The following is a 12881-nucleotide window of genomic DNA, read 5'->3' as shown; positions in this document are numbered from 1 at the left end:
TTGTCTTTCAGCCAAACAATACTGTTAAAGCAATGTAAATGCTTTGCTTCCAAAATGTGCTTTTTCTGTTCACAGAGAGCAGCAGTGTAAAAATAAATCACCCATGAAGCATATTCTCATTTTTAATTTCATCCTTTGATAGATCAGTTGCTTCAAAATCCCTTAACAACCAAAGAAAGAAAAGTTGCAGGGTTCATATTTGAAAGATTGTCGATTGTGCAGAGCCAGTGCTGCTAATCCTTGGGCAGGTTATGGGGGCTTCTGCCACCCCCTGAAACACTGGGTTCTATTAACACCAACCAAGAGTCTTTATGGGTGTCTGCAAGGCTGGAAAGGCATTTCCCTGCCTTCTCACACCTTGCTTTTCTCTGGCAAAACCAACTGTGATCACTCAGCAGGTCCTAAAGAACTAAGTCACAGAAAAGGAACGGATTTTGTATTTCCAGGTGACGGGAATGAACAAATTACCTGATTTGGGCAATCACCAAAAAGCACATCAGCGCCAATTTCGCTGCACTTTGCACTGGACCATCAGGTCACTGCAGGACTAGAAAATTAAACAACCCAGAAGGTCTTTGAAGGAGTTGAGCATGCCAAGGGCAGGGGAGGGGGGGGAAGGAATCCACTCTGAGTTTGAGTTTGGCAAAATGAAGCTGCTTTTGTCCTCAGCTCTGCTGCAGAGTGAGGAGCAAAGGGCACCCAGCTGCTGGTGGGGTGGTTTGCACACCACAGCCACATGGTCACGGATCTGCTGTGTTCAGGAGGTGCTGAGAGTTTGAATTTATTATTAGGAAACCAAAACATTTCACTTAGTTGTTTAACATGCGAGATTTTCATGAGGGAACGAAGTTTAGTTACATTTCCAACAGGATTTCAAAACTACATTTTGCTTGTTCAACTCCAAGCCAAATGTAAGGCTGAAGGGTTGAAGAGACTACTCAAAGGAACAGAAGTCAGAAAGACAATAACAATACAGTACCTAAAAATGGGTAATTCACACATTTTTGACATTTGTGTCTTGCATAGACAAATACTTATTCATTTTTTTCCTCCCAAGATGACTCAGCTTCAGAAAATAAAATGTTAAATCAACTTTAATTACAATGAAATGCATGTGTTCCAGTTTTTCAAAACACCAGGGTGTTCCAGATTTTTGTTTGTTTAAGTGCAACTATCATCAGTGGAAAGGCTTTGTTTTATCCCATGGGCTGCCAAGTTCCTAAAGTCAGGAAGGTGGACTTGTGATTCTTCCAGAAACAAATCCATGGGTTATTTCACAGAACACTCTGAGGTGGAAGGGACCCACAACGAGTCCAACTCCCCAGGGAATGGCCCACGTGGGGATCAGAGCTGTGTCCTGACCCACAGAGCCAACCTCAGGCCAGGAGCTGGGTTTGAGCCACGTGTGCTCCCATTCCTAAACAACATCCATCAACCTAAAGCTACTCTGGAAGCACAGGAACTGGGAACTGCAATTCCTCGCTCAGGTCTGGCTCCTGGCTGCATCTTGAACATCAAAATAAATTTATTTGTTGCACCCCAGTCTGCCATGAAATCCTGCCCTGCCAAGCCCTTCATCCACACCCAGGTTTCCACTGGAAGAAGATTCAGGTGTGCAGGCAAGGTAGAGCTGGATCTCCAAAAGATTCCTGACAGAGAGCAGGTACCAGGAGAAGGCAAATGCAGCCTGACATGGATCCGTGTGGAGCTTCCCTGAGATCAGCAGGACTCCACTGAGACACAAAATCCAGATGGAGAAAACCTTCTGCAGAGCCAGAGTTGATGCTGAGTATTTTCCAACGTGATTATTTCTTTGTAACAGTCATTCAGAAACTTATCCTGATCCTTTTGGAATTGATTTGCTGAGCTGAAATGCTTCCAAAGTTAAAAAAAAACAAAAAAACAAAAAAACAAAAAACCCAGAAAATTGCCTTGCCTGTTCCAGGAATATTGAAGAAATTCAACTGAGAACCCTGTTTTGGGTTAGATTGAAAAAAAAAATAAATTAGAAGTTTCAATAATTGTGTTTGCAGAAGAATCACATTGATTCAAAAACCAAATTGGTTCTATTGCATATGAATATGACTTTAATTGGGGGCAGGGGGAATTATACACAGACTCAAAGTCAGGTCCCCTGTAAAGACTTTTTGACTAATGTAAACGTGTACCTTTCCTGAATGGTGAAGCTTTGCTGAAACCAGCAATCTTTCCTACATCGCAAAAAAAAAAAAAAAAAACCAAAAAAAACCCCAAAAAACAAAAAAACCACCCCCAAACTACTCTACTTGTTTTTTCTTCTTTTAAATAATGAAAAGAACAAGCACTTCCCTGCAGTTCACACCCATTACAGAATTCTCACTGAACTGAAAGAAAATATTCGAGTTTCACATGTTAAGCACTTTTACACTGGTGAAGCTTTTTCAGTTTTAAGAATTCAAGTCCCTATATTTTTTTAATGTTTCTAATCTGACAGTGAAACTATTCCATATTCCCCTTTGACAGTAAACTCTGTCAACTTCAGTCTCCAGGAATTGATAAAGTAGCTGAAGACAAGGTCATGTTTTGGAAGAACAGAACTTCTGCTGCATGTAAGGTGGGGGAAATCATAATTTAAAATAAAATAAACCCTAGAAAATGGCTTCTTTTCTGAAAATTAAACATTCAGAAGTTTGCAAACCCTGAGGCCTGGTTGTTTCCAATAAAAACCCCAAACAAACCAACAAACATAACCTGTTATTTAATGGAAGTGGTGGGGGTAATGCAGCACTCTTGGAGTTAAAAACAATTAAGAACAAAAATACAGAATCTGAGTTCCAGTAATCGAAGCTATTTTTTGTAGGGGCAGTAGGCTGAATGCTTCCAAAGGAGCAGGATTTGTACATGGTTTGTCTTTGAAAGTCAAACTGGATTTGACAGCAGCCTTTGAGACAGCCATGATATGTCAAAGCCTTCCTAATTCATCTTCCATCATTCATTTACTGTGCTGTTTAACAAACGTGGCACATTAGTGGCAAAGCAGAGAAGTCAGAAGAAAACAAATTCTTTAGAAATCACCAGTCCAGTGGAGCAGATCATGACAGCACCAGAACTGAGGAAGATCCTCAGCCAGGACGCAGTGAGAGCCAGAGCAGAAACACCTCTTGTGTTGAGTAAAAACCATTTACAAAAAAATAACTCCCAGTCACCGAAAACTCCTGTTATTCTCCATGTGTGTATGGCAATGCCACTGATATTTCTTCCTGAAGCTTTTCTTCCTACCAACTCAACCTTGCCTTGGAAGACAATCTGCCATGGCCAGCTTCCAGCCACTTCAGCATGTCCAGCAGCACATTCCTTCATCCTCCTGAAATCAAGGGGACCTCAGCATGTGCCTGAGTGCTCTGAGAAGCAGAAATTAAGTATTCAATTAAATATTTGCATCTGCCAAAGGGCTTTGTTCAAATACAGTGTCTGAAGGTTCTAAAGGTGACCACCTTTCTCCCTGTCATGTTAGAAACACACCCAGGTTTGGTCAGAATCAGAAGGAAATTCTGGCTTTGATCTAAGCCAACACTGTGACAAATGGACAGGGACAAAAGAGGGTGTTGATCGTAGCATGAGGCTCTTGAGTCTCTTATTTGTACTCAACAAAGGGAAATACAAAGTTCCAAAAGCAAGTGTTCATGAATAGACAATCACAGACTTCAAACTTTGGGAAAATGAAAGAAATGAACTGTTACCACAACAAAAAAAAAAAAAATCCCAAAACAAAACCAAACCAAAACCCAGCTGTTTTTATCACCAGCTCTTTGTTTTTTAAATGACACACAAGGATTTCCTACTCTAACAAAGCCTGCTGTATATTCTGGTAGTAAACTTCAGATCTGAAGAAATTTTACATAAATCCATGTTATATTTTTCTTTTTGTATTAGGGGAAAATATTTCAAATGCAATAAAATAGCAGAATTCATGACTGTATAGTAGGCAACTTTTCATTTTTTTAGATTCAGTTGTACAAACTATAAACTGTTAAATTTCTCTAATAATTGGAAAACTTGTGGGTATTTGAACTTACTTACCTGAATACTCATTTAGCAAATATTTTCAGATACAAGTCTAGATACAGAGTTATGCAATTTGAATATTAGTTTACACATAATATAAATCAATGTTTGACAATATCAAAATCCCATCAAACAGTGGGCCCTTCTTATGCTATTATCAAATATAGTATATCACTGTGGGATAGCTGAGAATCATAGAATGCTACTGTAGGCTTGTTTATTAAATTGGGTCAATTTTCAGACCTTCCAAATAGGAATACTAAACATTTATTTTTCCCCTCTGGAAATTATTTTTTTTTTTTCCTCCTGCTTAATACAGTTGTCATCCCAATTTTTAGTGAATTTATAAAAATATTTTTTTTTATCCAATAACCCCAGCAAGGTAAAAATAGGAGTTTTTATAGCAAATGATAAACAGGCTCACGGACTATGAGAGAAACTAAACTTATTTAAATTGCCATACATTCTCTACTGAATCACACATCAACAGTTCCTTTTTATGTGTGTTGCTGTCCACCTCAGACTAGCAGTTTTTAAGGTGCAGAAGCATCTTTCAAATATATGAATCTAACTCAATAATCAAGTTTCACACACTAGTGTCACATGCTTTAAATTTACATCACCTGCCCATCAAAAGCTGTGTTAAATAACAGCACTAATTGAAACTGCATAATTCATCAGAAACTGCAGCACTTCCAATTAAGAGAACAAAGGGGTGCTTACGTGGTTCTTTATATTACTAGATATAATTTTCTGAAATAAGGAAAGGAAAATAAACAAAGAAAAAAAAAAAAAACCAAAAAAAAAACCAAACCAAAACACATTTGAAAGAAGTTGCTGCACCTGCAAAAACACTCTTTAAGCTTACTATGAAATACAAAAAAGTGCACCCTTCTATATCTACATATAAAACATATTAGAAATAAAACTTGTGTAAAATGTTTGCTGTGCAAACTATAAAAAGTCAGTCAGTCAGTCCATTCTTTTTCCTAAGTGTTTTTTCTGCAGGCTCTCTGGCTTCCTACTGCAGAGAGTCGCTGTTATCCAGGACCAGCCCACTGATGTTTGCTGTCGAGAGGTCTCCGCCGTCGTCCTCACCGCTGTCCACGGACTCGTCCTCGCTCTGCCCTGCCATCATCACCTGCTGCACAGCCAGGGTGGCACCATCCGAGGACAAGGACTGCAGACTGTCTACATTCATGTTCACTGGGGCTGTGATGGTCACGACAGCACCTGCAGGAGCACAACCACAGCACTTCAGCACCGTTCTGGCCTGCTGCTTATGTGTAACGGAGCTTGTCTCTAATCAACAGCTTCTAATCATTCGTTTCTAATCAACAGTTGCCCACCACAGAAATTTAAGGAACTACATTAAAATAGAAGATATATAGATTGTCAAATACTTAAATGTCAGGAAATGCCAGAATTAGGTTGGTCAGGAATCTTAAACTTTGTGTTGTGAATCTTAAATTTGTTTTATGGACACCCACTACAGCAATTCTCCAATCAAGTCACCACAAGGCCATTTCTGCAAAGTGTTCCAACTTAATTCCTTGCAGAAAAAGGGGAGTGATCAGATTCAAGGTAACTTCAATGGATAAAGCTGTTGTCAGATCCAGCAGAGGCTGAAGGAAAATTTGTTACGAACTGGAAAGAATAAAGCACCAAGCAGCAGGACAGAAAGGATGATCCTGGCATTAGAGCAGTTGTTTATCTTTCTTAAATGACATCTTTTTGTTTGATCTGACACCGAGGAAGTTACTTCAGTCAAAGTCTGTGGAGGCTCTATGACATCTTCCTGCCTCTCATTGTTCAGCTGGAAGCACGTGAGGCAGATGTGGAACTGCAGCTGCTCAGCCATGAGGCTGAAGCTGCAGCCCAGTGCTGCTCATCCAACAGGACACTCCTGACGTGCACACAGAGAGAACTCAGCTGTACATCTCAGTTTTACATCTTTTATTCTGTCATTTCATAACTTTGGAAACAAAAGCAAGTTTCTCAACATGAATTCCAATACAACACCCTTGCTTAAACCACAGAAACTTAAAGAGAGGAAAAAGTGACACTTCTCTGTTATACTTTCCCAGATTAAAACCACGTCTATACTGAAATATCCAGAAGTTTCCTTCCCACCACAGTCATCAAACCCTCCCTTTCCCTGTCAGAGAGGAATTAACTTTATGATCCATGTTCAGGCAGCTCTCCTCACCATCTGACATCGTGAGCTCGTTCGATTGCTGCTGAGCAACTCCTGAGGCAATGGAGTCAGGCCAGAACCTCTGGACTGGTCGGTTCTGGGCTGTTTTCTTCTTTGTTTTTGGAGTTTCAGAACAACTGGAATCCAGCATTGGCTGAAGAATTCGCCTTCTAGCATTGATAAACCTAAATACAATTGAGGGCAAGGTGAACTTAGGACCAGTTGGCTGTAAATTCCATCTCTCTCTCTCACATTCACAAAGTATGCAGCAGGAAAAAAAATTAGGAACATGAAATCTTCTATCAGCTGAACTTCACATTCTTTTTAAAGTGTAGAACCACTCCTAGAACACCAGCACCCTTCAATTTTGGCAAACTAGCTAAGAAAGCACTTCTATCATTTTGCAGCTAACAGCATTTTTCCCCCACCTCAGAAGGAAAAATTCTCCAGACAGCACAACAGATGTACACTTCAGGATCTTATTAAAGACTAAGCACCAGAAAACCTGCTGACAGCCCAGCTCAGAAAGCTGATACTCCTCTCATTAGGGTTCACCTAAAGTCTAGCCCCTGCCTAACCTGCTTTGTTTGGTCTGGTTTCATTTACTCCCTTAAGCTTCTGCATTACTTATTTTACAGGCTCCCTGGCTTTCAAGGGCTGGCTCCTGATCCAGGGGATGACAGCAAACACATTTGTCACATCTGTCCTGGTTCCTTTTAGTTCTCTGATTTTCACTTGCTTACTTTAGCATGCTAATTGCTGCCCTTCCACTTTCTGCTAGTGAACAAGAAAATACTGAAACTGAATCAGCTTCAACATAGTGAGCCATGGCAGGGAGTTGTGACTGAAGACATCGTCCCTAAATACCACAAAATACATCCAGGTCCCAAATTTACCTGCAATGGGAGGAAATCAGGTGCAGCTGACAGGTTCCTAAGTTGTAATAGAATGCTCTGCAAAGACAGCAGTCAGATCCCAGCACAGAGCTCCATGCCACATGTCACACAGGCACAGCCACCCTGTTCCACTTTTGGAACCAGTGCTCTGTCACTATCTTGGCTATTTCCCCGCTGGACCCCTCCACAGCCTCACAGCCAGTGTCATCTTTGAAATCTGAGGCAGATCCCAGTGGGACTTTGCTGCAGCAATTTTAGGAACTGATGCCACAAGGCGGGTAGGACACGTGTCAGCACCTTCCCTCCTCTCTTCTGCAGGGCAGGTGTCTTATCTTACACCTCCAGGAAAGATAAGACATGACAAAACCTGCTGAACCATGAACTGGTGTAGCTGAGGAACTGCCTCTCCATTCAGACATCACTGCTCAGGAGAGCACCCTTTGATACAGGAACAGAATCTGTTAACAGTAACTTCTTAAACATCTGCAGCCACCAGGCCACTAAATGCCTTTAGACTTCAATTTCTTCACTTGCAGAAGAGAGATCACAGTACTTCCATCTCTCTCAGCACTGGAACAGAACCCAATTCCTACTGCTGCAATGTTTTCTGGAGTCCTTATATAATTTAAATGGCATAAGTATTATTATACCTTATAAAAATAACATGCTTGTGTGCCAGTGCATAGCTCTTGTATTTCTATACATGTTTTGTACCATATGTAGAATATTTAAGTTCAACTCCAGATGTCCAAGTTATCCTCCTCACTATTTCTGAGCTGTGAGCTTGTGGAGACAAGGACAGATATTAAGTTAAGGGCTTTGCTCTTACCAATTGTTAACCTGGAGTAGTGTCAGATTTGTTTGTGCTGCAATCTGCTTCTTCTCATCCTCTGTTGGATATGGATGCTACAGAGGCCAGACAAGCAAACAAAAAAGGCATAAGCTTGTTTTCCATCTCTTCATCAAAAATAAGAACTCCTTTATTACATCTGATTAAAGAGGGTGGATTAAGGCCACCTGACTCATTAAAACACAAACCTTAGAAACATCACAAACTTTTATAGATGAAAATAATTCAACAAAGAGTGCTTTAGTACACAAAACCTGATTTTATCCTTGAGAGTGTCTGTGGCACCATGAAGCTGCTGCTGTGTAATTCAGAAGAAAAAGCTTCTCATGGCTGACAGTCTTTATTAAAGAGCATGATCCCTGGGCAGCACAGCATGTGAGCAGCTCTGATTAGTTCTGCTGGCCAGGGCAGTGTCATATGAGAGAAGTGAGGAGCACTCAGTTAAATAAAGGAGCACTGAGTTAAATAAAGCTGCTCTAAGCAGATGAGGACAGGGCACGTAACACAAGAAGTGCACACACAGCTTCCCTGGATCAGCTCTCTGCTGCAAACCAGTTGTAAAAGGCAAAATATCAATCAACTCAACATTGAAATAGCTTGGGAGCCATTTATCCTTTCAAAGTACTCATGCAAAGGGAAGACATTTGAAAGCACAAGCAGATAGTGACATGCTTGGTACACATCAGGAGGATTGGAAAGAAGATAAAGACAGAAAATTTGAGATTTTTCTCACTGCAAAATACAGGTGGAATTACTTTTCCTTGTGCCATGAACCAGGGTGTAGAGAGCATTAAGTTCTCGACACAGTGAAATGAAGAAAGGCTCCTTGTAACAACATTTATTGAGACTCTGCAGTACAAATGTAACATATTTATTAAAATATTAATAAAAGTCAACCAACATTAGACCTATGGAACTACTCCAAATGACTCCAGGGAAAGTTGAACTGAGATTCCATAACTGACAACAGAATAAATTCACCTCATTTATGAAAAGAAATTGTAAGAGACCACATGAAAGAGCTACATCAAAAACTGATCATGCTCAGTCCTTACCCCTATGTGCTGAAAAAGCCAAGATCTCATCACATTTGTAGCGTGCTTGGGAAGAACTCCTCTCTTATTTTTTGATGAGCCATCATCTTGATGCAAGATGCCTAGATCTTGGTTTAATTGCAACTGGAGCTGCACATTTAATTTTAGGAGAAATAAGGCAGTTAACATAGTAATGGCAGTTCTGTATCAATAAATGAACAACTCATTTATAGCAGGAATGAAAGGAAATTAGGCTTGAATATCTGGAATATACTCACTGTGTGCAAACATAAACAACTATGGAAGCTGTAAAATATTACTGATTTAAGACTTAAATGAAGGATAAAAATTAATTATTATGTTTCAGTTGCAAAAAGAGATGCTAAAGGTCCTGCCAAATAAATGCATTAAATTCTCAAAGAGCATTAAGATCCATACAGCAGAACCTATAATTCACTTTACAACATTCATACTGCTTCATAAATATTCCTATTTCTTTCTTTTTGCTTTTCACTTCCTATGGTTTCATCAAATCATTTGCACGTTGGTTATCTGAACGTTTGGGAATACATTCTTAAATGCTTATGCAGAAATAGAAAGAAACAGCACAATTTATGTGCTGTCATATAAGATTCTATTTCAGACAGTTGTAACCAAAATAATTCTAAATCAGGTTTTCCAGACAAATTGGAGCAATTTCTTAAGCCAATCAATATGTAGGAAATTAGTTTTAAACAAGGTTTAGGCTATCAAATTACTACAAATATATATCTGGAGCACATTTTAATTTCCAAAGTAATGTCTAACATTCTAAATAACCTGCTTGCATAAGGAGGCTTTATAATGAACTTTCAATAGCTTTTCTACAGTGCTTTTCCCTACCTCCACAGCATTCTGAAACACTGAAAAAGAAGACACTGGAGAAGGATTTTCAATTAGTGACCTTTGCATAGCTGGGTTTGGAGACTCCAGCTAACATCAAGAGTAGTGACAGATGTATACAGAAGGTCAAGTCCTTTTTTATTTATAGGCCAGAGGCATTATTTTCTCTCAGTATTTTTTTTTTCATAAAATGTAAAAAAACCCCAATTTTTCCAAACCCCTTCAGTCCAGGAGAGTAATTTTACACATTTCTTTCTGAGAGGTGTGTGAGGACAGAGCTGTCTGTGTTCCAGTGGGGGACATGGCTGAGTACAGATATGCTCCTGCCAATTCAAAGAACACTCTGTGCACACTTTTTTGGGTGGAAGGCCAGAATAAGGGGGAAAAGAAACCAGTGAGTCAGTGATTACCAACAGATTTTATGCTGTGGAGATGGGAGCTCCTCATTCACATTTCTAATTAAATCCAGATTCCAGGAAGATTTGGTTTACCACTTCCAGAGAAAACTAGCAAGGTTTTCTGCACCAGAAGATGGTCTAGTTTTCATGTTTCTTTTTCTTTAGTTGTTTCTTTGAACTCTTCAGATCCAACTCTTAAGAGCCTCCCACAAAAGAGTGCTGGCCCTTATATTTTAGGGTATAAGGAGACAAAATTGAGGAGCTCCCAGAATCTCAACTAAATATTTTGAAGGTTTTATAGAAAAATGCTTCTCAGAATAGATAAACTCTGAAATACATAGTTTCACAGTTCTATTGGTTGCCATTGTAATAAAAAGTCAAATTTCCCACAAAAACAGTGTGGCACCTTAGTTCAATACCTCAAATCTATCTATCCAGCCATAAACAAAGTTCAATGATTAGAAAAGTTATAATCATTTAATTCAGAAGGGTTTTTGGTTTGCATTGGTGTTTGGGGTTTTTTTTGGTTGTTTTTTTTTGTGTTGATTCGGGTTTTTTTGTTGTTGTTAATTGGGTTTAGAGGTATTTTTTTAAAATTTTAGTTTGTAGTTTTTTTGTTTTTGTTTTTTTTTTTTTAAGGTTTTTTTTTTTTTTTTTTAATTCTACTATGACTTAGCTGTTTTGCTGCTAAATGTTGTGGAAGCATTGGTGTTTGGGGTTTTTTTTTGTTGTTTTTTTTTGGGGGGGTTTTTTGTGTTGTTTCGGTTTTTTTTGTTGTTGTTAATTGGGTTTAGAGGTATTTTTTTAAAATTTTAGTTTGTCGTTTTTTTGTTTTTGGTTTTTTTTTTTAAGGGTTTTTTTTTTTTTTTTAATTGATTTCATGTACCTATAACTCTTCTGACATCAGTAAAGGAACACAATTAAAAGGTAGGAACTCTGATGAGCTATTGTGGCAAGGGGGACCTTATGACATATCCTACAACCTGTACTTCCCACAGCAGTGGCTGCACCGATTTACAATTAATTACTCTGTGTGTACACAGAGCTCCTTCTGCCAGTGTGTCAAATTTAAATCAAAACTCCTAAACCCACTGAGATGTATTTCCAGACAGAACATCATTCTGTGGAGCTGATGGAACAAACCTGAGAATTCTGGATCCGAATAGTCCCAGGTGACAGTGCCTGTGTCACCACTTGTCCTTGTGGAGTGACCACAGTGACTGGCTGATACACTGTCCCCCCTGGAAGCAAAACAGAAACACAGATTATGGGGAAGAAAATTCCCTTCAAGTATTATTCTCTTTAAACACATCAGCACTGCACACCACACAAGACTTTTAATAATATATCAATTACTCTTTTCTAGTCAGCGTGCAAGATGTGCTCTTTGCCACACTGAAATTTTCATCCATTCACAAAAAAACTGTACAAAATTTGATTGTATTTCCCTGTATTTTAGGCATTCTAAATCTATTTTCAAAGGAAAATGCCATGATTATCAGACTATAAAACAGTTCTTCATGTTGTTTTAACTGAGCTAAGTCTTCAACCAACAAGGGTGACAACACCAAAATCACACCTCAGTGTGGCCAGTTCTTAGGGCAGCTGGGTTTAATTTAAAACCTTGCTGAGAGGCAAGACTAAACACTTCATCTCAAATGTAATTTCCATATAAAAAGGATGTCAAGGATTTTACAGACTTGTAGGTGTGGTTCCAAACTCCAAGGAGCATGAGGCAACCAACAAGTGCAATGGTTTAGGTAATACATGTTTTTGTCAAATATAATTCTTTTTAAAGGAAAAAAAAAAAAAAAGTCAAACACCACAGTCTATGAAAATTTAAAAATGTAGTGTTGCACATTAAGATCTCTTAATATTATTTATGTAACTGCCACTCCCACAGACATCTTTGGAAAACATATAAATGAAACAAACATTCATAAACCAGTAAAGCACTTGACTGTACTACAACAACTTTTCAGGTATTAAAACACACTTTTTCGAGTATTTGTGTAGTTTTTGCAACAGCCATAAAGGAAACCAAGATGAAGAGCAAGGTGCCAGTTGTTTTTTGTGTGTCATACCTGCTACTGTTGCCATAGTTACATTTCCCTGCTGCAATGCTGATGCTGGCACCACGATCCCTTGGGGACTGAGTGTGCCTGCAATGGCACTTGGAATTTGCTAGAAAAAGAAAACAATTAGTTACTTACAATTTTTTAACTTTTTTTTTTTTTTTTTTTTTTTTTTTTCATGTAAGGCGATCAGGCATGCTTGTGTTAGGATTTTCTTCATACCTATACTTGGAAATGCTAAATAAAACAATTAGTTACTTACTATTTTTCAACTTTTTTTTTTTTTTTCTCATGTAAGGAGATCAGGCATGCTTGTGTATTTTTGTGATTTGTTTTGGGTATTTTTGGCTCTAAGATACTTTTGGAGTTTAATCACAGGATTACCTTCAAAGAGAAAGGTACTTCATTAGGGGTTTATCATTACCTGCATTAACTTCCTCATTATCACCAACCATTACCTTTGAAAACCCTCATAAAAGCAACTGCTAGAAAAGATGTGAAACAA

At 38.7% G+C, this 12881-nt stretch overlaps 1 protein-coding gene across 3 annotated transcripts in view; it reads right to left on the bottom strand.

The window, feature by feature from the left end:
- Positions 1-2276: 2276 nt before the first annotated feature.
- PKNOX1 (PBX/knotted 1 homeobox 1) overlaps positions 2277-12881 on the bottom strand; it is a 38772-nt gene continuing 28167 nt past the window's right edge. For 2 of the 3 annotated variants that reach the window (XM_041487872.1, XM_041487873.1), the window contains exons 7-12: positions 12386-12485; positions 11445-11542; positions 9043-9171; positions 7967-8043; positions 6254-6426; positions 2278-5277 (exon numbers count right to left, since the gene is read on the bottom strand). In XM_041487872.1, the coding sequence (XP_041343806.1) occupies positions 5066-5277; positions 6254-6426; positions 7967-8043; positions 9043-9171; positions 11445-11542; positions 12386-12485 (789 nt within the window). In that variant the 3' untranslated portion in view covers positions 2278-5065. Of the gene's footprint in view, positions 5278-6253; positions 6427-7966; positions 8044-9042; positions 9172-11444; positions 11543-12385; positions 12486-12881 lie in introns of all 3 variants that reach the window. The other variant, XM_041487874.1, reaches the window with a different exon arrangement.

Source organism: Pyrgilauda ruficollis, unplaced genomic scaffold (assembly GCF_017590135.1).
Source record: "Pyrgilauda ruficollis isolate IOZ18807 unplaced genomic scaffold, ASM1759013v1 scaffold85, whole genome shotgun sequence".
NCBI classification, from domain to species: Eukaryota; Metazoa; Chordata; class Aves; order Passeriformes; family Passeridae; genus Pyrgilauda; species Pyrgilauda ruficollis.
Note: the sequence above shows the minus strand (reverse complement) of the source record. Positions and strands in the feature narration are given on the sequence as shown.